Source organism: Serinus canaria, chromosome 4, assembly GCF_022539315.1.
Source record: "Serinus canaria isolate serCan28SL12 chromosome 4, serCan2020, whole genome shotgun sequence".
NCBI lineage: Eukaryota > Metazoa > Chordata > Aves > Passeriformes > Fringillidae > Serinus > Serinus canaria.
The window spans coordinates 10,565,910-10,593,805 of NC_066317.1; the positions used below are offsets into that span (position 1 = coordinate 10,565,910).

Below are 27,896 nucleotides of genomic sequence, written 5' to 3' on the forward strand. Positions count from 1 at the left end.
GGGCAACTGGCCCCGGGCTCCCAGGCGCAGAGTGCCCCCAACTCCTTCCTGCCTTCTGGCACCGGTTCAGCACCATCGCAAAGGGAAGGGTGCCACCTACAGCACTGTGCACAGCGCTTCCTCCAGCACCATGGCTCGCCTTGGACGTTCCCAGTGAAGAAATAATCAGGGCCAGCTCCCTTCCATGGAGCCTTGACGACTCTTCCATGACAGAGATAGGCAACGTCCTCAAACTGGTTTCTTATTTTAGGGATGCAGAGGTAGAGCGTCTCAAAGAGATTCCTTGCCTTCATTTCGTCAGTGTCTTACTGTTGCAATGTATTTCCTCTTCTACTATACCTGCATATCAGTACTATCCAAACCGCTGCACTAACTTGACCTTATTTTTTAAAGATATCTTAGAGTGTCAAACATTAATTACTTCAGAACTTCTTCAGAGAAGATTTGGTTCCTGCCCCCTCACATTTATGCACTTAATTCCTTTCCCTCTCTTTTCCATGGGAAAGATCAATTCAAATAACATATTTTCAGTCTTGTACTAGCTACATCTTTTGGAGTTCCTCTGTGTGCAACACCAAACCTCTGGCAAGGAATTAAAGCTGAGATGCCTCTTCCTGTTTTTAATCTTACTAAACTACTACTACTTCACACAGGGGATGCATAACCAATAGATAGAGCCTGCAAACCAATCCTTGCTTTTATGGAAGAGTGCTGGCTCTATCTGTCAATGCTAATCTGAGATAAATGTCCCTATGCAGAACACATGACACACACACACTGTCCAGAAGGAAGACAAAGAAGCTGAATAAGTCTGACAGAGCCCACCTGCCACTGCTGATGAAACAGTCAGAGAATGAATAGGTATCCATAGCCACTGCAAGAACTAAAAGCATAATCCTGTAAACCAGAATAACTAAATATGAGGATTAGGTTCTCCTCTTTTCTTTATGCTCTGGTTTTTATTATGCAAGAATCTCTCTAATTACTGCAAATTTGCCATGAAAAGCAAACTCTGGTCAGAGTGTTGAGACTCTACCAAAAAAAAACGGGAAAAAATTAGAATTAATAACTCTTTAATAGACTGCTTCATTCATAACTGCCCAAGTGTTCTCCCTGCTTGGGGTGACTTCAGGAATGACCCGAGGGAGCCAAAGGCCACAACAGCATGCTCCACTGAACTTGATGTGGTCAGAAGGCATCTTGTCTAGCAAATTCTAGATAGCATAAGGTGAAATGTGCCAGTAAGTGCCTCTCCATGTCCAGGGGCCTGTGCCTGGGGACAGGCACAAAGCAGCCACAGGGAATAGCCACAGACCGCCACCACACAGGATCTTTGTTGGCACTGCATGCAACTAGTCTGGAGTGAAAAATTGTACTGGAAGCAGGCCAGAGAAATGGCACACGTGTACCCTTGCACTAATCCAGCCAACTTTGGTGTTCTGTGTGTCTGGTGCAGTTCAGCTACCAGGGAAAAGCAGCTGGGAAGCTCCTTCACCAGCATCCCTGTCTTCCACATACCCACATCCAAACACTAGGCTTCTCCATGGTGATGGCATCTTTTTCTCCCCAAGCCTTCCTGACATCTACAGTTGCTGCAAGGATGTCATTCCTAATCACATGTGGCACAGGGTCATGGGGAACAGGAGAGAAGGCCATGCTGCTTTTGCTGGGATCTTGTGCATGCACGGGATCACTGAAGACTTTACACTGTGGCCTCCTGGCAATGAGCCAGCTGGGCAAGGCCAGCTGGAGAAGTGAGCCTGGTGGCCTGACAGCAGGAACCCAGGGCAAAAATATGAAGCTACAAATCCAAGTGCCCTTTATCAGAATTCTGCTGTTCTGATGGCATCCTGTGACTAAGAGCCATCAAAGACCTTAAACCCACATGGAAACCACACTGCAACTCAAAGAGTCTTCAACATTCAGGAAGGCAAAATCCTACCACTGACAAGGGTCAAAAAATCTTAGATACAGCCTCATCTATCCAAATTTTTATATATATACATACATACATGTATCATGTATATCTGTATGTATATATTATATAGATATGATATAATATGATATAATATGATATATATGATATAATATGATATAATATGATATAATATGATATGATATGATATGATATGATATGATATGATATAATATAATATAATATAATATAATATAATATAATATAATATAATATAATATAATATAATATAATATAATATAATATAATATAATATAATATAATATATATATATAATATAATATAATATAATATAATATAATATATATAATGACTAGTGGAAGCCAAAATGTAATGAGCACAATTGGCAGCAGAAAAAACCCCCCAAACAACTAAACAGCACCACAAACAGAAATGTGAATAAAACCTGAAAGTGAGAGGAAGCATAAGACACCAAACAGTGACCAGAGAGATGTGCACTTATGCAGCACATGTTTCCACATCTATCATGCATCTCCTCCCAAAGCAGAGGTGTCTTCTTCAGGCCAGTGCTACAGCTGGCAGCATGCTGAAGAGGAGAGGTGCAATTCTCCATGCCTGCTCTGTCAGCTGGGGTGTTTTCAGACAGACACACCAGATACAGATGTCCCTGCACATACAGCACTTCCATTCAGTGACTGTTTCTATATTTATGAGCCAGCACGTTCACAAACAACAAGTCATATGTTCAACTGGACATGTCAGACACCTCCAGCTTCATTGTCACTGCCTGTGTTAGTGTCTAACTGCATTTTTGTTCTGGTGTTTATTTATTTCTCTTCTCCGGCTTAATTTATTCACATTTAATTTTCATACAGATACAGAAGATGCAGAATCTTGCACTCAGAACAACACCTGTCTGATAGGCTTTGCAACCACCCAAAGGCATGCCTAACTTGTGTTGTCTAAGACCTATTGCTTAGGACATTATTTCCCCTGTGTTTAAACTCTTGTCTTGCAGATTCTTTGAGTTTCAAAATCTCACTTGAAATCAAAGGATGGTGAAGACTTGCCAGCTGGATGCAATATGAAGAATGGAACTAATCTCACCAATACCTTCCTAGCTTCCTTCACAATGAGCAAATGCTTTTCACAGCTTTTCAAATGCTTTTCACTGACCTCCTGCTGGAGCCAAGAAACTCAGCTACTCCAATGAGAACTGCTGTAATACAGCTCCATGGATAGATAAAGACTCAGGAGTGAAATCCCCTTTCACTTCTTTGTCAAATGTGTAAGGATGGTTTTGCTGATGGAAAGAAGTGTTTTCATCTAACTAGTGTTTTGTAGAACTAGTATTTGTACATAGTAGAACTAGTATTTGTACATAGTCTGGTAAGCATCCAACCCATGCAACTTTGAATCAGTGTTCAGTCTTTCCTCAGGAATAAACACAAGAAATCCCCTACCAGATCTTCCCCTTCCTGAAAGGCAAACTGCCACAAACAAGCCACAGCATTCCTCCCTCCGTATCAGTCCCCTCTCTCCCTACAGCAGATACAGATTAATCCTAAAGGATATGTGCAGCACATTTACTTTTCTATGATATGACAATTAAGAGATTTTCCAGATGAACACAGAAAATATGCCATGAATGAAAATTGCTATATGTCAACAAGTAAACCAGTATTAGTTGCAAAGAAAGTCACAAATCAATCAACCACTTCTCCTAAGTGAAGCCTGACTAAAGGGAAACATCCACAACGTGGGCCTGGATGCCTTTGCTAATGAGTAATGAGAGGTGTTAAATTACAGGCTGCCACAGGCACTTCCCCTGAAAAAACCCAGCTTTTAGGGAAGGTGAGGACTTGCACAACAAGCAACTAACTATAGAGAAACCAAGAGAACCCCTACGATAACTCCAAAGTCATCTTGAAATGTGCAATGTAGTTTTAGTGAGCCATAATTGGTAAAACTATGACCATACTTAATAAACAGTTGGACACTATTGACATCACTGCCATTTCAACCACCTTCTCCCCTCACCAAGCCCTCTTAATGATTTTCCATGTTTCTCATTAACATTTATTATGTTAAACCTACACCCACCTACAGGTGTGCCTACTGAATCTGATCTCTGTCTGGAACACATTGTACTTATCCATTCTGTTTGTTCCAAGCCCCTGCAGTCCTCAGACCAGATCATCTGCCTGCCAGTATCTACAAAAAAATGTTACATTTAACAGAGGTTTCAAGCTGCAGAAAAAGTGTTTTCTAGAAAATGGCACAATAATTTCCCACCAAAAGGGGCAAGGGTAATGACTTCGGTACTGCTTCTCAGTTATACTAATTGAGGAAAAATAATTAGTATTAGAGTATAGATTATTTACTCCAGCATAACTGAGGGCCTGGTCTGAATTTCACAGAATGGTTCAAAGATTTTACCTGTTGTGAACACCAGTCAGATTTGGGCCAAGCATTCCAGCATTCCAGATATTAAATACAGAAATAAGCTCTGCAGGTATTTATTGATTAACAACTGTGATGCATGGCAGATAATTTTTATTCTTGTACCACTTCATTAAGTATCCATTTTTATTCCCACAATATAACCAGATAACTCATTTTTGAAGATTTGATTACATACAGAACTTTAGTGCCAAGCATGTGTGCAAAGAAGCCATATAGGTGTATCTGTCTACATTCTAACACCAACATAACTGGGGAAAGCAGATCAAGGCACATAAATGTTTCTGCATTATTTTTTTCCATGTAATTGCTTTCCCATTTTCCCCACAGACAATTTTTGAAATCTATTTTTAGTCTATCAGAATTTTATCTTTTTCTGTGGTCAGAAAGGTAAGGTTGGTCACAGTCAAGATTTGCTAATGTTTTCCTAATCACAGAATCTGTGGGGGAAGAAAAGTATGTAGATATATTCTACTACCCTGCACTCAATATCTAACTCCAAAGAGTAAAGGAGAAGAGAGTTCTCCCTTACATGCATCTCCACAAACCAAGAAAAGATCATGATATTCGAGCAATCTCCAGCTAAGCATTTTCCAATGTGGTCAACCAGGTTACAGCTGACAAGCCACACTAAATTATTCCTGAGAGATGAAGGCTGTAATTCTCTACAACAGTTACTGGATTTGCCAGATCTGTATGGACTGCTGAACTGGCAACTGTATCAATTATATTCTCAGTAGGTAAACACAGACTTTCATTAGCATTTTTGGCAAAACTACATGTCATTATACATACACACACACACACACACACAGAGTCTTTAAACTAACTGCTCATATCAGTCACTTGTAATAATGACAACCTCAAAATTTGTTTTTGGACTTTGCCCATCTCCATAATGAAGGAAACTTAGTAACAAAACCACAGTGAACCATGCTGCGCATTCCCTCTGATCAGTGGTACATCCCAGGAGTGCCAGGTACTTCCCAAACACAGGCACAGCCTTCTTGCTCTAATGAATTACAGGACAGGTTAAAACCTTCTACCTCCCCTTTGCTTTCCACTGTGGCAAGATCTGCACAACCAGAAAAGTAAAACATCTGCTAAACAAGTTCCCTCTGAAGAACAGGAAGACAAGCCATTTAACACTCTAGACACTGAAACTGAGATGCTGCAGATGATATCAGCACTCCACAGCCCTCAAGCTCATCTCCTAACTAAATGTCGTGGTGTGAAATGTGGTGCATTACTCTTCAATATAAACACAAATCTATCTTTTTTCACAATGTCTGCTCACTCGTTTCCAACAGAGACAGGGGGTGGTGGTATGCTCTTCTAAACCTTCCACCACCACAACTTTGCAATTCTACTTTGCACCTAGATCAACACAACTCTAGTTCACTACTAAATTTCTCTAAAACTTCTGTGTTTCACTTGAACACGTTGTCCTTCCTCATTGTTTTTGACACTAAAATGACAAGTGATTCCAAAATGCCAGTTGATGTGTCAAAAAACCCTTCCCATTATGATATGTCATAAATCATAACTAACTAAAGTAAATAAAAGCAATCAATTTACCCTAATGAGTAGAACAGTGCATTTATGAGATCTACTTGCTCTGAAGACACCTTCAGCACCTGGCAGCTGAGCACAGATAAAGTCCATCTGAACTGAAGACTGCAGCTAAAAAAGTTCCATTTTCTCCTGTGATTTCAAGTTAAAGAGACGGGAAGGGCCAGAGTCTGAGGTCCTTAGTTAAGAAATGGGAAAAAAAAAAAGCCAAACTCATCAAGATCTCACTGAATTTTAGCCCAGTAAACAATAAACAGAACAGAAAATGGTAAAATCAAAAGAAACAAACCATACGTAAACAAGTTTCATTATGATACAAAATATTTACTGGTCAGGAACATCTGTAGAAATTACACATTTGTGCTGCATTATCATCTCAATTACACTGTTAAACTACTCAACCCCTTCCTTATTCTGATATAAGTGTTAAAAAAACAAAGACAAAGGAACATGTTTGAACTGATGAGCACAGCAAAGGAAGTGCAGATAGGTATCAGTCAAACAGTGCAAGCAACTTGAAATTGGAGGATGGAATAAGTGCACTGCTAAATGGCAAAGAGACTCAGTCCCAGCACATTCCCACTTCATTAGAAGGCAGAATGGCTGATGTAAATCAAAGTGATTTAAATTGCTGAATTTAAACAGGATTTAAATTATCAAGAAGGAAATTTTGGTATGAATAAATCAGTTTGGGAGCATGGTTGCATTTGTACTAATTTTTCTAAGGAAGGGTCAATTCTTACTGATTGGTAACTACTAAAATGTGTTACCTGACAACTCCATATGTCCTTTGCATGAACACACAAACCACTCTGCATTAACATAGCAAAATATTGTTTCCTAATTAAATTTTTAAAATATCTTCAGGGCACCTGTTATCTAAGAATAAAAGTTTATCAAATTGGGTTTTTGCTGTATTTACAAATATTTAAAGATTAGTAGATACCTTGACTTTCACCTTATGGGAAGCAAGTATCTCCTCTAGCTGCTTCACACTGAATAGAGTAAACTGATGAAGACCCCATGTCAGTATCAGCACGGAAGGCTTCTATTACCTTGATCAGAATTTTAAGACCCCTTGTTCCAGAATACTTCCTCAATGTCAACCTTTGCTGGTTCAATTTCCTTTAAAATTTCAGTATAAATATGGTGCTCAGTTGTTTTTTTTTAATGGTTGGATTATTTTAACAGGTGACAGCAAGCTTAGCCATAAGCCACCCTATTTTCACATCTGATTTGTGCTTTGAAAATTAATTTTAACTTTACTAATAGAGCTCATAAATCTGAATTAAGGACTAGGAAAAATTATTAAGTGTTTCAGGTGGGGAGGGTGTGTGTGTGTGTGTGTGTGTGTGTGTGTGTGTGTGTGTGTGTGTCTATTAAAAAAAAATCAAATCACACTCCAAACAAGGGCCTCAGCAGAGACATGGAAATAAACACCTATGACAAACAACTCATGAAAGAATAACTGCAGCTGACACATAAAAAAAAAAAAAAAATCACCCTCATCCATCAGTTTAACCTGGTTAATTTTGAATTATCTTTTTGGAACACAGACTGCAAATAATCAAAGGACAATAGCATAAGGTTGGATGGGGCTTTGAGCAGCTTGGTCTGGTGGAAAGTTTCCCTGTCAGTCTTTAAGATCCCTTCCAACCCATTCTATGACTCTATAACCACCTCAAAACCTGGGAGAGAAAGAGTTCTTTATGGACCTGAGGAAAAGGAGCATTAGGATATGATATTCTAAATTCCTATATCTTGTTTCAAAAATTTCTTGTCTTACTATTCTAATGCCACTGAAGTAGGTGAGTTGCATAAAAATCCAGATGAAGTGCATGTGAGGGGTAGGACACTGCTATCAGTGTTTTTTCACTGTGACAGGAGCCATGCTGAGGGAAATTTGAAAGAAACCCTTCAGACTGCTCTGTAGTGATCACCAGATACAGCTTAATTTTAGGCTCCATGTATCCTTCTTCAGCTTGCAAAAAGCAGCATCACTCCTGTTTGCAGAAAAAAAAAAGGCAGCAGATTTTTCCTTTCACCAGACTAATCTGTTTTACTAAGAATGGTAGCAGTTCCTGAGAAAGACACCAAGAACTGCTACTTTTTCCAGGATAATCCACCTTGGGGTTCTTTCTTCTGTCTTAGTGAATTCTTCCCTTGCTGCCTCTGTCAACTTTCTGGGGCAGAAGCTGAACAACCAGGGCACTCAGGAATACATCCATATAAAAGTGCCCAAAGCTACAGTGAATCTGTGAGTGTTCCTCACACATCAGCCCATGCCAAAAATAGGAAAAACTAAGGCAGAAATATTATATTTGTTTTAAAGCTCTTGTCAAATCTTTTTCTCACTGCACAAAGTGAGCGAGAGAGACTGAACAATGTGCATTGGAAGAAATCATCGCAGAAAAATATCAAATTAAAAAATAAAATAAAAATCAGAATATGAGAGGTGGAATATGAAAAGGGGACACATTTTTTACAGTACCTTTTTAAAAGTATTTTTACCGTTCATCAAAACCATTCATCTCACAGCTGGGTTTTAGCCCCAGAAGGACACCAGTGCTTTGGTGACCAGCACATCACACAATGAACAAGAGTGTACATCTCCTGCCTGCTAAGCCTCCTTTCAGCCCTGCACAGCCTGGACAGCTGGCTATTTTTATGTCCAGCATAGCGTGTGAGCTCAAAGCTTATTACCAAGGGTTTCCCCCTGCACACAGGAGTAATGCCAAGGATTTTTTTTTATTTTTTAATTGTGGGAATAGGCTCTGCATACTGTCCAACTTATAACACCTTACACTTTGTGAGGGATTTAAGTCACTTATGTGCTTCCCTTAGCTTGTGTTTAAAAAGTAGACTTTATTTCAGCATTTATAATTGTTTTGCTTAATTCTTTAAAGTTCACAATGTACTTGCTCATATGAATGTATTAAACTAGAAGTACTTTTAATATTAAATATGGAAGAAGTCATCTTTTGAAGCTCTTGTTTATCCTCCAAAAAAAACCCAAAACCCTGAAATCACACAAGTGAAGGGATCAGCCTAGACTCAGAACATCCTGATCAGGGACCAGGAGATTCTGCCTCTCTGCAATACTTTTCTCTAGCTTGACCAGCAAACAGAGGAGCTCAGATGAATCCAACAGGACACCAGGGAACAAGTCAGCAGTATGGCCTTATTCCTTTTTACCTTGTGCTGCTGGTGGCTTAAGGGGGCAGATTAATGCCCTTTTCCCAGTGCTTCCTCATTTCCTGGACTAACACACACAGGTGTAACTACTCCAGAAATACAGAGCTAGCATCACCTTGAGAATAGGCACTGAAATGAAAATGAATTTTATTTTTGCCCATCAGGGTCTCCTGGCTGTGTGGAATTAACCCTTCCAAGCCACTGGCTATTTGCTACTAAAATTAAAGTGCATTTTTTTGGCTGTGCTGAGGAAAACCTGCAGCCTTTGTTACTGTATAGGCCAGAATATATTTCTAACACCACATGATGTTGGAAATGAAAACAGTTTCACATACCACCACTGGGGAAGATCTTGCCACTTCTCCATTCCCACACATCCAGCTCAATGAGATGACCAGATTACAATTCAGTTTTCTTAAAAGCAGTGGTCTACACCTGACAGAAGCTTCAGCCAGAAAGAATAAAGTCAACACTAAACAAATTTTAAATATGACCTAGTTCTGAAACTTCATCTCCTTTATGTGACTGAGCCATTGTTGAGATAAATCAGTATGCAGTAATAGGGGGCACTGAATTGAAGCAGCCAGTAAAACCCTACTGCAGAAACAGAGTTTTGTTGTGAGCTTTTACTCACACACGCTTCCCTTGGAGGAATTTAACTAACTTGACTGTGCCAGGATGAAAGGACTTTGCAGAAAAATGATTTTGGAGGAAATTAGGCCTTTTTCCAATCACATAATTTTCTTGAAGTGTCAGAACCCTCCAATTCTTCAAAACTTCCACCTTACAAACGGAAATTAAAAGTATGGTCTCAGTAGTCAAAACACACATTTACCATAAATAAATCCATTACTCACTGTAAGTTCTCTCTGTATTAATTATGCTGTTTTATGAGCAATTTCAGCATGAGGCCACTGAACTGCAAAGGCTTTCTTGTGTGGCTCTGCCCTGACACTTAAAAAACTAATGCAACATCCTCTGCTACAAAGAGTGATAGAACAACAGAACATCCTTATCATGACAGAGAACTTGTGAAAGTTCCTTTTCTTTTAAAAACAAACCATCAGTGAGCATCACCTATGCTGAACAAACCCAATCATACAGTGACTGCACTTAAATATCCACACATAGATGAAAAGTAGTACAGGTTCACTGTGAGGAATTTATGTGCTTTTACATCAGTTATACAAAATAACACTCAAAACCAGTAAAAATTCAGATTTGTGTCCCTTCCCCTTGAAGGACTGACACGAGCTCCTACCATAGAAAGAAAAGTGAAAGGGGAAAGGAAAAAGTGGGGGGAGAAAAAGGGGGGAAAGAAAGGGGGGAAGGAAGAAAGGAGAGAGGAAGAAAGGGGGGAAGAAGGGGGGGGAAGAAGAAAGAAAAATAGAAACAAGAACAAAAACAAGGAAAAAAGGGGGAAAAAGACAAAAGAAAAAAGAAAAAAAGAAAGGAGGAAAAAAAGAAAAAAAAAATCTTTTTTATCTTCTTCCTTTCAGTCATGAGCCCAGCCAACACACTTCAACAATCATTTGAATCTAATATCTCCTAAGCTTGCAAAGGTATCTCGCATTTGACATGTGGCTCTTAAGGTCTGTGTTAGTTTTTAATAGCTTACACTTTGTGGATTCTTAGCTTTCAGGGAGGGAGGTTTTTTTCCTGGCAGAGTTGCAGAGGACTTCCAGAAATTTCATATACACTAATTGTTTTTCTTAACTGTGAGAAATGATAGCTCTGTTTTTCTAAATTCTAAGGTTTAGAAATAAAACCTACATATAGGGAGTATTGGAAAACAGGGCCAGGAAGTGTTGATGTGGGACAGAAAAAAAGTTATTAATAAAATCATCCATCCAAATGACTCAAATGTAAGCAATAAGTTGGGGATTTCTGTAGTATCTTTTTTCCACAGTTTGCCAAAACTCAGTTTCTTACAGGAATTAGGATATTTCTTTATGCAAGTACTGGATAAAGATATTGCATAACTGTAGTATGCAGTATACAGTTACTGTCAGCAGTACTTTCCAAGATATACCCCCAAATTTGTTCTAAATATTACCAGGAAGATTTCACTTCTACCACACAGACATCTTTCAATTTGTCTCTTTTCTTACATGTTCTGTGTCTCAAAGATGAACTAAATTGAAGTTACAGGAGACCTTTTATATCTCATTATACAAACAATCTCTTTACAACATAACAAAGAAGAAGAGATTGACTCACATCGATATTTACAACAAAAGCAACACAAAACCACAGCTGTCAATAATGAGAGAGGAAAATAAGAACACTATTACTTAATATTACCAAAATAATAGGAGAACTTCCATTCAGTTCTACAGTCCCAGGGGAAAGGAAAGTGTCTCTCTCATGGTACAGCCTACATATTAGGTTGGATTTTCCCATGCCCTCCCAACAATAAGTGCCCATATCATTCTTTGTCTTTACCTCAAGGCCAAAGCCAAATTACCCAAAGTGAGCTCAGAGACTTCTTGGACAGATAAAACACTGTGCTGAAAATACATAGTCAGCTACATACGTCCTTCTGCCACCTTCCAGACCAAAGCAGGCAACTCTGTGACACAAAAACCCTTACTGAAATGTCAATATTATGAATGATTACTAATTGAGGAATGCTGACATCTCAGTACTATGACTGAAACATGAAATATGGCATATAAAACTTTGTTCTGTCAACTCCCCAAACAATCTAAGTCTGCAAAATGCAGACTTCTGGATCATACAAATCATATTACAAAACACTGCGAAGAGTTCTTGATTCTTGTGGAAAAACCCAACTCTTTTGCCTCAGACAGTAATGGCCCATATAGGTCTGATGAAAACCAGCGCTGATTTTCAAGCTCACCTGTTTAAGGCTATTCAAATCACCCCAAATATATGAAGCACCAATTTCATATACTAAGGCATGGAGAGGATTGCTTGGACAACAAGAGGACAAAACTATAACTGTGGCTTAATTAAATGTAAATCTTCCAAAAATCCTGGCTGTTTGATGCTGTGTTTTGACCTCAGAAACAGAAGCTTATTCCTTCCCAAAATATGAGGCAATACCACCCAAGGGAAAGGAAATCTCTCATGGCTGTTGAGTGTGCCTGCAGCACACTGCTGAGCAGTTCTCCCTATCCATCAGAAAAGAGGATCACAGTCAGCCAGTAAAACACTGTGCTAAACCACCTAAAATACTTTCCACTTGTTCCAATGATTTGAGAAACACACCTTGCCTTCTACCTGCACAGCAATCACTTCTCAAAACTGATTTATATGGACATATGCATAGAGGGGAGGGGAAAGTGCATTGAAATGCAGCTTGTTGTAGCAAAACAAAGCTAATCCATCATGAGGGAAAAAAACCCACACCACTTACTAAACCAACTTTAGAAATGTGCAAATAGGATCTGGACATAAAGGATTTGAAATACACACATGTGTCCATTAATGTGTAAGAAGTTACCCAGGCAATGGGTTTCACATGAACTGCTGGTGACTTCCAGGGAATATGCAACAAGTAACTAAGAAGAGCAAGCTTGCTGTGCAGAGGCTTACATTTGCTGAATGATTGCCATCCATATTCATTAGCCATGTCACTGGAAAGTGTTTAGAATTCCTGAAATCTGAACAAAACAAAGGTCACCACCCAGTTAACAGCCCTGCAGAAAATCACCCAGCATAACACACTGTAATGTTCTGATGGACATGAGACCTGGAAAAGCAAGAAAACCAGAGCAACTAATTCAGCTGGGATTTGCAGCTGACCAGGAGCATGGCCCTCTTAAGTGCCCCAACACCAAACTCTGGCTACTCTGGGTGGCAAAAGCCGTGCTCCTTACAATTCCCTGTTCTCTCACTGGCTTTGTGAAGCCCAAGTACATGGGCAGGGGCAAAGTTCTGCTCTTCAGACTGGTTCAACAAATCCAACAACCTCTCACATATTTCTGTCCTTCTATTACAGCTGATGGCTGCTTAGCTCCACTCTGTCCACCCCAATCTGGGTTCCATCCATCCCACACTTTTTTCCTGTCCTCCCATCTGATTCCTCAGGTGTCTGCATTTCTGAAGCACCACCCTCTCGCTTCTCCTTCCAAACCACAAAACCAGCCAACCAAAAACCACCAAAGAATAGTGCCACCTCACAAAACCTCCAACTAAACAAACCAAGAGGCAAGAAATATATCCTATAAAACTAACCCTTGCAAAAAAAGTGTATTATAAAATGGAAAAAAATATGGATGTCTAATTTTAAAAAATATGCCTGATATCACTATGATAGAAGTTTTTACAAGTGTAGACATTTAGTTTCTTCCCTTTACAATAGGACATTTCATCCTTAGTTTGAATACTAAATCTTGAATCATGTAAGAACTGTGTATTTGAAAACAAAAAGCACCTGAAATTATGAAATACTTTATAAGTCTGTTTGTGCTACATTTCTCACAGAGCCCAGTGTGTATGACTCATAGTTTTTCACCTTACTGGCCTCAGTTATCTTTCTACATTCACAAATGTCTAAGTGTATAGGTGATGAGCTTAGAAAATCTTCTCTTAAAAAAAAATCATATTGTAAAAGTAAAAAGAAAAACCAAACCCATGAGGTGAAGTACTTTGGTCAAAATTTGTTACGTATTCTGTTATTTGAGACAAGCAGAACTATTTGCTCCTGCCATTAAATTTAGGGACAAGCTAGCTAGTAAAAACCTGCTCCCATAAACCCTTTACTTGACTTTATGTCATACCTTTACCATGCATTCAGTACCCACTAGAGATAAGTCACAGATTTGGGAAGTAAATGATTTGCAAACCAGAAACAATGTCTTCTCCACTAGTAACCACTAGTGAAACATAGGGAACACACTGCACTAGAAATACCAATACTGCTAATACTCTTATCTATCTATTGTGCTAACAGCTTGAATTCCAGCAAATGAGCTAATTCTGAAATAAAGCATCTGAGAAGGCAGGTCAGAAAAATAAACAAAAAACCCCAAACCAGTGAACTTTTTAATCACTAACTTATACAATTATTATCATATTGCCCAGATTTGGACTCAGATAGAAGGAAAATAAAACTACATGTGAGTGTCTGTCTTGGACACAGCCCCTTGCTTCAATGTTACCTCAAGTTCTGTATGCAAGTCAAGACATCACAATGGTGATAACTTTTTGGTTATGTGGGCCTTTCATAATTATTTGACCTAGTTATTGTTCTGCATGGAATTAAAACTACCACAACACACTGAGCAGCCAAAACAAAATGCAATCATCACCCTGCAAAGATCAAGCAAAACTATGTTTTTCCTTCTTTTATCAAGAGACCAAGTTTATCAATTTTGAGAAGGAACTTAGGAAACAAAAAAAAAAAAATGAACAGAAGCCCTCCCCCCTTTTTCTTTCCTCACAGGAAGGACAGTTGTCACCTACCTGATACAAACTTATGCTGTGGCCAGCTGATGTCTTCTTTGGACTAGATTGAATTGAAAAGATACTCTCTTCATCATCCTTTACACTTTGGACCATCCCCTTGCCCTTAAGGGTAACTATAGCAGTATTCCTGAAGGCACTTCCAAAAACATTCTGCCTGATGGTCCATAAACTGTACAAGTATTTCCCTCCCAAATTAACTCCAGCCATGCACCTCAACTACCAGGCTTTCAGCTGGAGGGTTGGAAAGGCCCCTTAAGATCATCAATCCAACCATTAAGCCAGCATGGCCAAGCCCATCACTAAACCAGGTCCTTAAGTGCCACAGCTACATTTCTTAAATATCTCAAGGGATATCAACTCCAACACTCCCCTGGGCAGTGTGATCCAACGCCTGAACACCATTTCAGCAAAGAAGCTTTTCCTACTATCTAGAACTGGTTGGTCCATAGAAAAGCATAGCTGGATCTCCAAGCATGAATCCTGGGAGTAAAACTGCTGTCTTTGAAGAGCTGTAAAGGACAGCAGATGCAAAATTACAGGAGATATTCTGAATTGCTGACCAACTTGATCACTGAAGTTTAAAGCAAACTTCATGGGACCTTCTGCCTCCCCTTTCCTCTAGTCCATCTTCCCCAGGAGGGCACTGGGTACCCTCACCTTACACATAAAAACCCCACTGTTTTCCTCCCAGACAGCTCATTGCCCTCCCACATTGGTACCAAGGGCAGACTGGATAGGTGTAGGTCTGCAGCCGGAGACCACCCTGTTTCATGGCAGCAGAACATTCATTTGTTTCAGCTCCTTCATCTAATTAACCCCAAGGCAGTACCATGTGAAGACACCATTAAGTGGAAAAGAATATAGCCCATGCCTAACTTCCCAGAACCCCTGTCAGGCTGTAAGTAAATGGACACTTTATCACAATGAAAGGTGAAATTTTCAAAAATAGTCAAAATTAATTTTGGTTTTTCTGTTCTACATTCACAATTCTTCATTCCCCCTATTCACTGCTGACAATTTCCACAGCAAAAGTGTTACAGAGAAGGGTAGCAAACCTTACTGTGATCATAAAGTGGTTTTGTTGTAAATGAAATGTAGGAGGAGAGAAAATAAGTGGGAATTTTTATTTGTTTGTTTGTTTGTTTTACATGATGTAGAATACATATTAAAATGGATTAGAAAAAATAAGCTCCAGGAAAATCCTATGGGGTGAAAAAAATGTAAAGTCAAATTCTCTCAGGTAAATTTTCAAAATTACAGCAATCCAGCCTTTAAAGCTTTCAGTGTACAAACTATCTGGCATAAATTAGGGAGGGGACAGGGGGGAAGAGAGAGCACTGCAACCTCAGCATCATATCTCCACTTTTACTGGAAGGCAAAGACTGCAAGCTCAGCCCAGAAACATGCAATAATAGAAGGGCCTACAGATTAATTCAAACCACTGCTTCATATTCAGACATGGATTACACACCAGAACACTTCAGTCAGTTTCAAACACCTTACCCTCATTCAGTTACAGAAATCTACAGCCCACTAAACCCTTCAAAGCTACATTACCTGCTTTGATGACAACTAAAAAGATGTACAATGACTAGCAACACTGCTTGCCAAAAATATTGTTAAAATTGGTTATTTACTGTCAATAGCAGCTTTCCCTCTGCTGCCTCAGTCATGCACTGGAACGCAATCCAGAGAAATCAGAAAAACAGCCACCAGCTCTGAAGACAAAAAGGAACAGCAGCACAGATCACAACTGAAATGGAACAATCCATTTAGCAGTCCAAAGGCAACTAGTGTGAGGTAAGGCAGTCAGATTGAAAGTCATTTCTGCAGGTGCTAGAGAGTCTCAAATACAATATTCTAAACAGAATAACAGAATAGGTAGGGAACGCAACCATTTCTTTTTTGGCAAAGTGCTGATCTGTCCTCCTTAATGTAAGGAATTATCTTAAATGATTAAAAAACTCCTATACTTTCCAGAACTCTTCTACAATTTCATTTGCCATAGCCACCTCCCTTCCTCCTTTAGATGAAACACAATGCAGAAGTGCCAAAACACCACAGAAGATTAGATATGAGCTCAAGGAAAGAGAAAGAGGATGCAAATATAGAAAATGGGTGATATGTACCAGTGATTCTTAAACTTGTTGGACTATTACATCCCCTTTCACCATCAAAACTGATCATAAATCTTTTCACTTTGCCTTGGAGTACAGTTAAAAACCAGTGTGTAAGTACAGGCACAAACACACATATATAGGCATATTGGCTTCTTGGTTGTGATGCTGCCCAGGGTCAGAGTAAGGCTAAAAACCAATTCTCTGCTCTTTTCCAAGGTACCCAATATCCAAGGACTTTCTGAATTGGCCCAAGATTTTCACAAGCATCATAAAGATGATGCAGAAAAAACTACACCTTCACTGCAGCACTGAACAATTGTTCCCCTGAATCTGAAGAGCAGAGGAAAATGAAGTTGATTTGTTCCATTAAACCTGAAGTGTTACTGCATGGCACACAGTAAAAGGAATGTAGGGAGGAGACGGAGAAGTGAAGACAAGAGGGGGGAAGAGGCACAGCCCTGCCTTCCATCAGTGAAAGCACAACTCCACGAAGCTTGAGGTGATGAGAGCTGAGAACTTGTAGAACACTACAGAGCCCTATATGAAAACCTTACAGAAAGTCATAAGAAAAAGGAAAAAGAAATCCTTGACCTGTTGATCTTTTGGTTTATTCCCTTAGTTATTCTGAAAGCCATAAATTCAAACCTCTTTCCTGCTCTCTGTGTGCTGTGGTTGTGAAGAACTGACAGCAAGCAAACAGCAATACATCATCTGTGCTACCAACAGCACTGAAGCATTACCTTTAGCATTTTCACCAACTTCTAGAAAATGCAAAGTCCGTATGGGTAGACGCACTTCTCTCAGGTCAACTGAACATTGAATTATTCTTATCTCCTTACCAATTTTAATTGTGTGTGGAGGCAAACAAAATCAGTCTGAAAGAGGGAAGTCTTGAAAGAAGGCAGCTCTTCCTGTAAGCTCAGAATTTCAGCAGCTGCAATATTATTAACTACTGCAAGTTTAAAAAGACATTTTCTCTTTAGCCCCATGAAACTGAGTTTCAAGTATTCAGAAAGCAAACAGGAGCAGTTTGTAGGACTTTTGAGCTGCAAACATCAGGAAACTAAAATAAGTGAGAGGGAAGCAAAAGAGCAATCAAAGTTATGAGATTTTGTGATTCACCAGCTTAGACAAACTAGGAAAATATATATTTCAAATTATTAAGGCTCCCAAATTCCCACTGAATGTACAAGCATGCTGCTTATCTGAACAGCCTGTGAGACCCCAGACTGCAAAACTGACCACAGGTTCATAACTCCAGTCAGAGGCTGTACCTCACATCTCAATTCACAAAACAGCAGTCTTGAAGGATTCCAGCCAGCAGCTACTGGCTGTCAGGCCTGCTCTTAAACCTCTGCTAATTCAAGCACATCTCTCACATGAATTATACATATTGGAGTGATATGCAACCAAATGTCTTATACATGCAAGTGTTTAAATAAAAACGAGCCATGACTCCTTTGCTCCCTCCAGCTGCCCCTGTTTCAGTGGCTGTGCTCAGGAGCAGAGTGGTGCACTGACACCGGGTGTAACTCGGCTGAGGTTCAATGCATGCTACCAGGTAAGCATGTTTGAACTAAGAGGTCCCAGATGTTTATCCTGGGATGAGGGTTGGATTTCACAAGAGGATTAAGATGTTGTAAGACTGTGCTACCCGCGGGAGGGACAGCCAAACAAATGATGGCTCTGATCCAGCTAAAAAGTAACCCGAGGAAAAGGAAGGAGCGTGTCTGCCTCGCTACCTGCTCGGTGAACCCGCGGGGCCGCGCGAGCAAGAGCCGCCCTTAGCAAAGGCAGCGAACACAGCCCCGGCAGGAGCAGGAAAGAGGAGACTTCCTCAGCGCTGGCAGCTCAGGTTACACCAGCTGAGGCCATTTGTGAAGCCTTCAGCTTTAGGTCAAGTTACTGTAAATTGAGGTTAATCTAAATGCAACCAATTGTCCTAACACAATCACACGTTAATGTTTTTGACGCTGCGTTAGCAGAACGAGTTTTTGATGTGTTCCAGACAAAGCTGCTCTTCCTGAACTTAACAATGCCTAGAATTTCACTGCAGGACTTTCAACTCATTCTGTTTGGTCAACTTGAGCTGAGATTTCACTACCACTGGATTCCCTATGTCAAAATACAACTTGCCCTGCTCCAGCTATGTCTTGTAATAACCCGAGCCACTGTCTTTGAAAGGGACACACTTTCCATCAGAGCATTAAAGGTCATCGGAGGCTAGCAGTGCTTGAAGTGAAGAGTCTCTTCATTCCTTTCAGTTTGCTAAACTGAAACCTATTGTGCTGACTAGCTGCAAAAGGAGGTCAGCACAAAAACTCCTTGTCCTAAGGACAGTAATCACACAGGCGCATCCAGCCCGAGTTGGTATGAAAAGGAGAAAACAAATGGGAGAGGCCTGTGGAGTAAGAAAGACACAGAGATCCACCCTTATAGGAAAAGGAAAATAAAAAGGGTTACACAATGACTCCTTCTATGATGCTTACGAAAGAGAAGGAGCATTGCTGGCCTGGGATTTAATTTTGGTATCTTCGCTGTTGTGTATTTACTACTGACTTTACCCCTGTGTGAGCAAGACCAGACATAGCTTATTAACTGAAGAGATGCTTAATCCTATTTAGTCATCAGGCATGAGTTAGGGCTACAAGTATTTGACCTCTTGTGGAAAATAAAACATCTAAAAAATTATCTTCTTTTTTCATCTTTGCAATGCCAGAGATTTAGACTTTTCCTATAGTGTGAGCGATGAACCCCTAAGCACCTGTAAATTCGGTTGAATAGCAACACTACACAAGAAAGAACACAAGAAATGTGCTCAGGTTTGTGAACATATGCACAAGTACATATTAAATACAGCAGGTGTAAGCTTTAACAAACTCCTCACAAGCCTGACAACATTCTGTGGCACTCAGTTCCAGTACTGGCATTATCCATGAATCACTAAGACAAATGAAGATGTTCCACTTTTCACTCTGGATATGTTTTTCAACAAAAATAGGAGACTCAGGTGGAGGAAGCATCTACTTTTCTGTGGTGGAATATCTACCAACAAGGAAGACATATAACCAGATTTCTATAATTCTGGACATGTCATACTGTCCCTATACAGAGAAAGCTGAAAGGAGTGGCCTGCCCATTTCCCTTCCCTCAGGTGGAAGTGCATTGTGATCACTAACTTCTGGAAGGCAGTGCCTTAGCCCAGAATGGGTAAAGAGCAGGACTGGAAAATACTGTATGTTTCCAGCTGTGTTTTCTCTGACTTTAACTAATTCTGAATTGGCACAGTATACTTCAGCAGGGGAACAGAAAAGATGATCTAATAGGTTATTTGACTTCTGTCACTAGTTTCTCTGATCTAAATAACATTTTAAGTTTAGGTGTTTAGAACACAATTTCCTAAGTACTGAAAGACTAACTTAGAGTTAGAAACAGAGAGTAAGACAGTGGCTATCAAACACACAACAGTGCTAAATTAAAAAAAAAAAAGTCTTGAAGGGCCTTAAAATAGGGAAAAGTAGCTCCAGCCTCTTTATAGTTCACAAGAGAGCTCAGATGCAAATAAATGTGTACTAGAAGACCAGTGTGATAATTACACATGTAACTGGACAAAGAATGCACGGTAAGAACAACAGTCACAGGGATAAGAAAAAGAGGTGATGTAATTTGCAGTTATTATTATGTATTTGGCTATTATATACAAAATACGTTATTTATTCTATATATAATGTATGTGTATACACACACCTACAACCTCTGAACCCCACACATAACATGGATGCAGAGCCAAGAAGACTTTTGCACTGAAATAAGGAAACAAGAAAGCAGATTAGCTCACAAAGAACCAAAGAACTGATATAATGTGTTGATATTTCCTGGAACCGATCCAAAGATGAACAGCAGAGTTTTGGATGAATTGCAAATTTTCCCAATACTTCCTCTGAACATCAGGCTGGCAAAGCATTTTAATAATCCAACTCAAAATCGCAGAAAACAACTTTGGTTTTTGCCAGGTTGAACTAGGGAAGGGGGAAAGGTCCACAAAGACATTTATAAACTATTTTAATTTCTGTGCACATCCTAGTCTATGCCTGTGTATGAGCAAACCAGTTTTGTAACCAACTGTTCTCCTCAACAGAAGAGGCTGAAGTAGTTATAAATCCAGGTATTTCAAAATTCAGCAAGTGAAAACTTTCTCTACAACAAGATGCAAATTCAGGGTAGATCAGCAACTCATGAAATACAGCCAAGCCTATGCTCCCCCACTGCATTTTGACAAAAGGCTTCCATTGATAACCTCTTGTCAGTTGACACAGAATCCTAAACACTGGAAACTGCACAGTGCCTCCCATGAACTCTGGGAGGGAGGGTGCAAATTGTGGGGGAGGTTACAAGAATCACTGCACAAACTTGTACTCCAGCCAGTGAAGAAAATCAGAGTGCATGTCTTTAAATAATTGTCTTCTAAAGATATCTTTGGGTTTTTTACCCAGCTTGCTGAAGGACACTCAGCAAGTGTCAGTACCAGCTTCTGGGAGGGTTTGTTGGGTGACTTGCTGCCTGGATTAAGCACATCTCTCCTCCCTTCTCAGTATCTCTCAGTTTGGAGGACACATTCACAGACACAGATTATATTTTCCTTTAATTTTCTTTGATTAAAAAAATAATTAGAAAAAGCATTTCTTGCTGGCCTCATTGTGGTTGTTGTCATTTAATTCAGCTTCTTTTCCAAATCATGCAGTTTAATAATATGAAAAATCTAATAATGATTTTTGTGTAAAAAGAAGAGTAAAGCAGTAGCAGATTCTCAGCAGACTGTTCCACTGCAAAGCTCTCCACTGGAGTTTCCCAGAGAACAAAGAAAGGGAGAAAACACCTAAATGTGCTTAACTTTTTCCTCATGTAAAAAAAAAAAAATTAGGTTGAATTATTTTGTTAAATAAAAATTATGATGCACATAAATAGTTAAACTTACCACACTGTTATGATTGCTAGAAATTAAGAAGTTTGGGAGTTTGCATTTGGTTTTACTGCAAGAAACATAAATGTCTGAGAGACAACAATTTTCAACTGCTTTAAAAAGAGTAATTTCTTGGGATTTACGTACTGCTTTCATGTTCCCATGGGTGCTCCGCAGTGTTCTTAGACATTAGTCAAAAATCATAACACTTTACAAGTGAAACAAAGCAGATGATGTGGCAAAGCAGATTTTTGACAACATTTGTGTATTTAAAAAAAAAACGGAAATGGGTCTTTTTTGTAATGAGGCAGAAGAATTCATGTTTTAAGATTAAAAGCATAGGGGCACATTGAGTATATTCAAATAACATGATGACCCATAGCACAGGAATTGAGTTACGATGAATTTCATAGCAAGCTACCTCTTAATTAGGCGACTCTCAGCTCTTCAAAGACCCCAGCCAGAAAGGATCTAGTAACAGCGAGAGCTGAAACTGCCCTTCCTCCTTCAACTTTTTCCTTTCTACAACTTTCACATTAGAGCTCTGGCTTCTACAACTTTCACATTAGAGCTCTGGCTTTCTGTCCCACATCTTCACGGGAAGACCAATTACCTGCTTGTCTAAAAATCCTGGCTTTAATGCTTCAGCACAGGGGCTTGGGAATAAGGGGAAAGGACAACCCACTGCTAGCCCAGGCCCAAAAGCACCCGAACTGCTCTGGAGCTGGATGGGGACACAGCGCACCACAACGCTGCCCTGGAGAGAAGTCATTCAGAGAATGTCTCCTAAGCCTCCAGTCCCTTTCCCTTTTCTTGTGGAAAAACACACGAGGTGTGAAAAGCGATTTGAGGACGGCTGGGCTGACGAAAAGATGATCCCTGCTCACGGGGTCTAGGAGTGACTCTGTTGCTGCCCCGGGAGTAGGTGTAAGCCGAGGCTAAGAGCGGTGGTGCAGCGTGAATTTAAAAGCATCGCTCCTGAGGAAGAGCGCCAGAAGGAAAAGAAACGTGGCTATGCCTCGCTGGTAACATCAGGAAAGCAACAAGATGTCAGTGAGGTCGTTCTACTTCCTGTTTGCGAAGGGCACACGCACGCATTCCACCACCCCCGCCGCTTTGTACGGCTCCTGCTCGCGCTCCACCCGGCACCGCTCCCTCGGCATCCCCGCCTCCCTGCTGGCCTCGCCGGGAGATGCGCCGAGCAGCCGGGAGCCGAGCTGCACTCCCGAGGCCAGGAGGCGGAGGCTGCACTCGGCGCTGAGCTTTTGTCTGCCGCTGGCGAAGCGATCCCCACCTCCAGCTAGCCCACCGTGAGGAAGCGGGGCTGGGGACAGGCAAAGCGCCCGACAGGGCAGCGGGAAGGGTGCTGCCCGCCGGGGAAGAGCTGCCCGGCACCGAACCGGCACTTGCGGCCGGGGCTGGGCAGGCTCGGTGCGGCCCCGGAGAAACACAAGACTCCCTCCTCTCGCGCACGGAGGGGGGGGAGGGCGAGAGGGAGGACCGCCAACCCTCCGCTTTGTCACAGAGACCTCCCCCGGAGGCCGGCAGCAGCTGCCGCCCTGCCGGACCCTCCCGCACGGCCGCGCCTCCCCGCGCAGCGGAGGGAGGCGAGAGGGAGGGACGGCGAAGCTTGTAAACCACACGCTGCCATCGCACCTCCCCTCCTCCCCGCCGCTCTCCACTGCCCATTGTGCGCCCGGCAGACGGCGAGCACCCAGCTGCCCGGTGCCCGCCCCTGAGCGCCGGGCACCCCCGCCCCGACGCGGGGACACGTCAGGACACACACGCGTGTCCCCCGCGGCAGAGCCGCCCGTCTGCCCCCGTCGGCCGGGACAAACACCAGCAGCATCCCCACCAGAACCGCTGGCGGCCGCGACCAGCTATAAATAAGGCTCTAACGAGCGCAGGGCCCGGCTCCCCCCACACCTCTTATTATTCATCGGTGCAGCCTGGGAGTGGGAAACTCCGCTTCCTACTTGCCGCTACGCTTCTACCGGCTTAGCCCCCGCCCCCTTCCCCCCCTCCGCTCCTCGCTAAGCTCTTTAAATCCCAAGAAAACTTTGGGAAGCGATTCAGCTCGCGTGGGGAGCCGGGCTGCTGTACACCGGGGCAGCCCAAGCGAGAAACCTGCCCAACTTTTCCTTCAGCCGCCAGCCCAGCCTGCGGAGTCACCTTTCCACCTTCCTCCGCGGCGGGATTTAAAGGCGGCCAGCCCCCAGCACGGAGAAGCCGTGGCGAAACACGAACGCATACACACAAAACCATCCCCCGGCTCCCGGCAAGGCGCACGCCTGGCACCGCTCCTTCCCCCTTACCCCAAAGTAGTTCTACTCTTCCCCAGAAGGGGACGGGGGGGGGGGGAAATCTGTCCGCTCCCTCCACGCCAGCCCGTGAGAAGTTGCGAAGCGTCCCGTCAGAGACCCTGCCAAAGTTGAGTCGAGCCCCGTTCCCCCTTGACAAGCTACGGGGCCGACCTCCAGCTCATCCCGGCGAGCGACACGGAGTGGACGGCCACCCCTGCGCCCCCCGGCCCGCATCCCCTTACCATGATCAGCGTGTGGTTCCTCTGCTCCGCCGTGGCGGGCTCAGCATCTTGCTGCTGTTTGTTCTGGTGCTGTTGCTTGCTGCTGCTGCCGCCGGTGCCCGTTTTCTTGGCCCTCTGCTCCAGGGTCCGCTGGTAGAGGCTCACAGTGTCCCTGCGCTCCAGCTCCAGCTGCTCCGCCTGGGCTTGCTGGTACCTGCTCTCGCAGTTGACATGGTGCCGCCGGCAGCCCTCGATGCGCTGCCTCAGCCGCTCCACCACCGTGCTGTGCTTGGGAATGCCGCCACTACCGGCGTTATTGTTACCGGGAGCGGCGGCAGGAGGGCCGTGGGGAGTGCTGTTAACCCCGATACCGGCCCCGCTGAGGCTGCTCTTCAGGTTATTGTTGATGCAAATACTGCTGCCATTCGCGGCGGCAGCGGGGGCTGCAAAATCCCCCATCCTCGTCCCCGTGCACACTATTTTGGAAGAACTTCTTATCCTACACTTCACACATACAGTCTCCTCTGGGGTCCTGATGGGATACTTTTTAGAGAACCGGGGAGGGGGGGGAAAAGGGGCACCATCATGTATCAGGGAAACAGCGATCCCAAGCAAATGTTTCTCTTTTCCCCCAGCCAATCCCTCTCGAGAAGCTCCAAAACATTAAAAAGAGAGAGGGAAGGGGGGAGGGAAATAGAGAAGGTGCTAAAAGGTTATCGCCAGCAACACAACCAACATACACACACACACACACACACACACACACACACACACACACACACACACACAAAAAGCACAACAAACTAAGCAGCAGCAGTTCGGGTTAGCAAACTCCAGGAGATATCAGACCAGTTCCTTTCCTCCTCTTTTTTTTTTATAATCCATTATTTCAAAACAGATTCCATGAGATTTCCGGAGATTTTGCCAAAAGCCTTCTCTCCCCATGGATAAGGAGAAACACGCACCCCTCCACATGCACACACATACACACCCGTTCACACGCACGTTCGCACACACACATCCAAGCACAGGCACACGCTGGGTACACACGGCACACTCACTCGCACTCCACGGCATCAAAAGACAGGCAAAGCCGCTTGCTTATTGTATTTTCCTTCTAGAAAAAAGTTTTGGTGTTTATGCCGCACCATGTTCGCAAAGTACTTTGGCTGCTCAGTTGCATTTCAACAGGAACCTAAATAGCAAATCCTCGGGCTGGGGGAAGTAAACACATGAACAATCCGGACCGAGCTGGAGAGGGAAAAAAAAGAAAAAGAAAAAAAAAAAAAAAAAAGTAGCGCTCTGAAGTCTCTGCCAAACGCTGAGCTGATACAGCCTAGCGCTTTGCTCTGTCGTGCTGGCTGCTGCTCCTCCTGCCACCATCACAATGATCAAATGCTCTCCTCCTCCACCTCCTCCTCCTCCATGCCAGCGGAGTGATATCAGGACAGGAGCGCTCAGTAAACACCGCAGCAGCAGCGGCGGCGGCGGCGGCGGCAGCGGCGGCTCCTCTGGGCCGTGAGGCAGGCCCGGGGACAAGGTGCAAAACCCGGCACGGACGTCGCCCAGCAGGAGCGGACATGGCGCTTCCCCCGTAGCGCTCACGCCCGGCGGCGGCGGCGGCGGCGTGGGGCGGGTGGCAGCGAGCGAGGCCCGACACCTGCCGGCCCCGCGGCCTCCCCGCACCGCGGGGGCGGGCGGTGCCTCCCGGCCGGCACTCGGGGCCCGACGGCAGCCGCAGCGAGAGCCGTGCCCGCGCTCGGGACCGCGGCGAGGGCAGCGGCGGGGCCGGGCCGCGGGCGGACGCCGGGGGGCGCAGGCGGGGGCCCGGCGGGCGGGCGGGCGGCCGGAGCCCGCGGCCCAGCGGCGTGTGCCGCCTTTCCCTTCTGTGTCAACTGTTGCATAATGAATGGGAGCGGAGCGCGGAGCCCTGCGCCTCCCCGGCACGAGGCTGAACTTTCTATTTTAAACAACAGAAGAAACATGACACGTCGGGCAGCAACATTTGTCCGAGCGAACTGTGGCTGCCTCCATATAGAGCGCTGGTGATTAATGGATCAAGTATAACATCCCGGGAATCTAGTTTTAAACCATTCTGCAGACAAAGCTATTGCGCCCACAATTGTCATTGAGTGTTATTTTCTATCTAACCCTGTGAGAAATGCGCTTCCAATTTTTTTAATACATCTCTATAGAGCGGAATTATCTCAGAGAGACACCCTGCATGTTCTCTAACATGCAGCTGATATAATGAAAATTGGGAACTCATGCATTGGTAATGTAATCTGATTTAAACCATCTTCATTTTTGCCATTGCAGATTAGCATAGGATACTATTTCTAAGATACAGTGACAAAGAGCAGTCTTTGTCTTATTTAAGTGCCCAGCAGTATGAAATTTGGGGTTGATTTCATGCCTATTGCCACAATTCCTGACAATGTTGAGGTGGAACATAATAGTGGACAAATAAAAATAGCAATCGTATCGTCCCTACGTTGGGATTAACAGACACATCTTCCCCCCAGAAAAGAAAACTTTTCTGTAGTATCAGTTTGAGAACCACAGTGAATTTACTTGAAGTTCTTCATGATCATTGATTACTACGTTATCACAGTACCAGCACGGGGAAATTACAGCTCTGCTCAGAAGCAGCGTAAGAACATGGGGAAACTGCAGTCCTGAGTCAATTATAGAGATTTGTATCTCTCTTAATTTGGAGACAGGGGGATGTGTTGTAATTTCTCTAGTAACTACTGAATTGAATAGTTAAGATTCAATGTAAGAACAGAAAGAAGAGGAAAAAAGAAGGGGGGGGCAATGAATTTCAGGAGTAATAATAATAATAATAATAATAATAATAATAATAATAATAATAATAATAATAATAATAATAATAATAATAATAATAGTAGTAGTAGTAGTAGCAACAATTTAAAATTGACATGGAAACTGTAATCAGGCCAGGGAGGGAGAGGGCTGTGAAGTACGTTTAACTTAGAGCGAGTACTTTTTGGATTCCTCAGCAGTGCCCCCTGCAGCCCGCAGCTCGTGTGCTGCAGCCTGGCTCCGCAGAGTGCTGGGCAGCACTCGAGTTCAAAAACTGAAGGGATTGTTACACCCACAGGGTCAGAAATACATGTAAAAAGCAGTGGTCTTCTTACAGACTGCTTTTTCGGTGCATTTTACAGAAGTTGTCTTCTTTTCCTACGACTGCAATTAATAGCATTTTTCAATCTCTATGAAGTCACACAGACGCACCTTAACTTCCAGTATATTACTTTGGCAGTTGTCAACATGATAATTTTTAAGTATAAGTTGCATTGCTATAGAATTTAATTTCAGCCTAGTAAAATGTAGGAATTTCTTATCTCTCAGCTAAGTACTTTGGTTCTGCCAGGCTGCACAGCCCAAGGGGGATGATTTGAGTAAAAGAAGTTTTGGAATAACTGGTGCTTAGTGTTAAAAGTTGTGCAAACAAATAGATCACCAGTTTTGTAGAAATAAAATCCCAACCAAGCAAAGAAAGGAAGAAAGAAACAAAACACAAAACTCTTCCATCTGAATACATTAAAAATCCATTTGATTCTGAATGAAAGATATTTTTTTATTGGCTGAGGTTAAAGCAAAGCTGAACAAATATATATTTAGTTCCCCAGTCATTTTAACAGCACAGTGGTGATTCTTGTATTA

At 42.6% G+C, this 27,896-nt stretch overlaps 1 protein-coding gene across 4 annotated transcripts in view; it reads right to left on the reverse strand.

Moving 5' to 3' along the window:
- Window positions 1–25,808, reverse strand: part of MAML3 (mastermind like transcriptional coactivator 3) — a 244,940-nt gene extending 219,132 nt beyond the window's left edge. For all 4 annotated transcript variants that reach the window (XM_009097506.4, XM_018922435.3, XM_050973864.1 and 1 more), the window contains exon 1: window positions 24,228–25,808. In XM_009097506.4, coding sequence (XP_009095754.1) covers window positions 24,228–24,665 — 438 coding nt within the window. In that variant the 5' untranslated portion in view covers window positions 24,666–25,808. The remainder of the gene's footprint in view (window positions 1–24,227) is intronic.
- Between the last annotated feature and the right edge of the window lie 2,088 nt (window positions 25,809–27,896).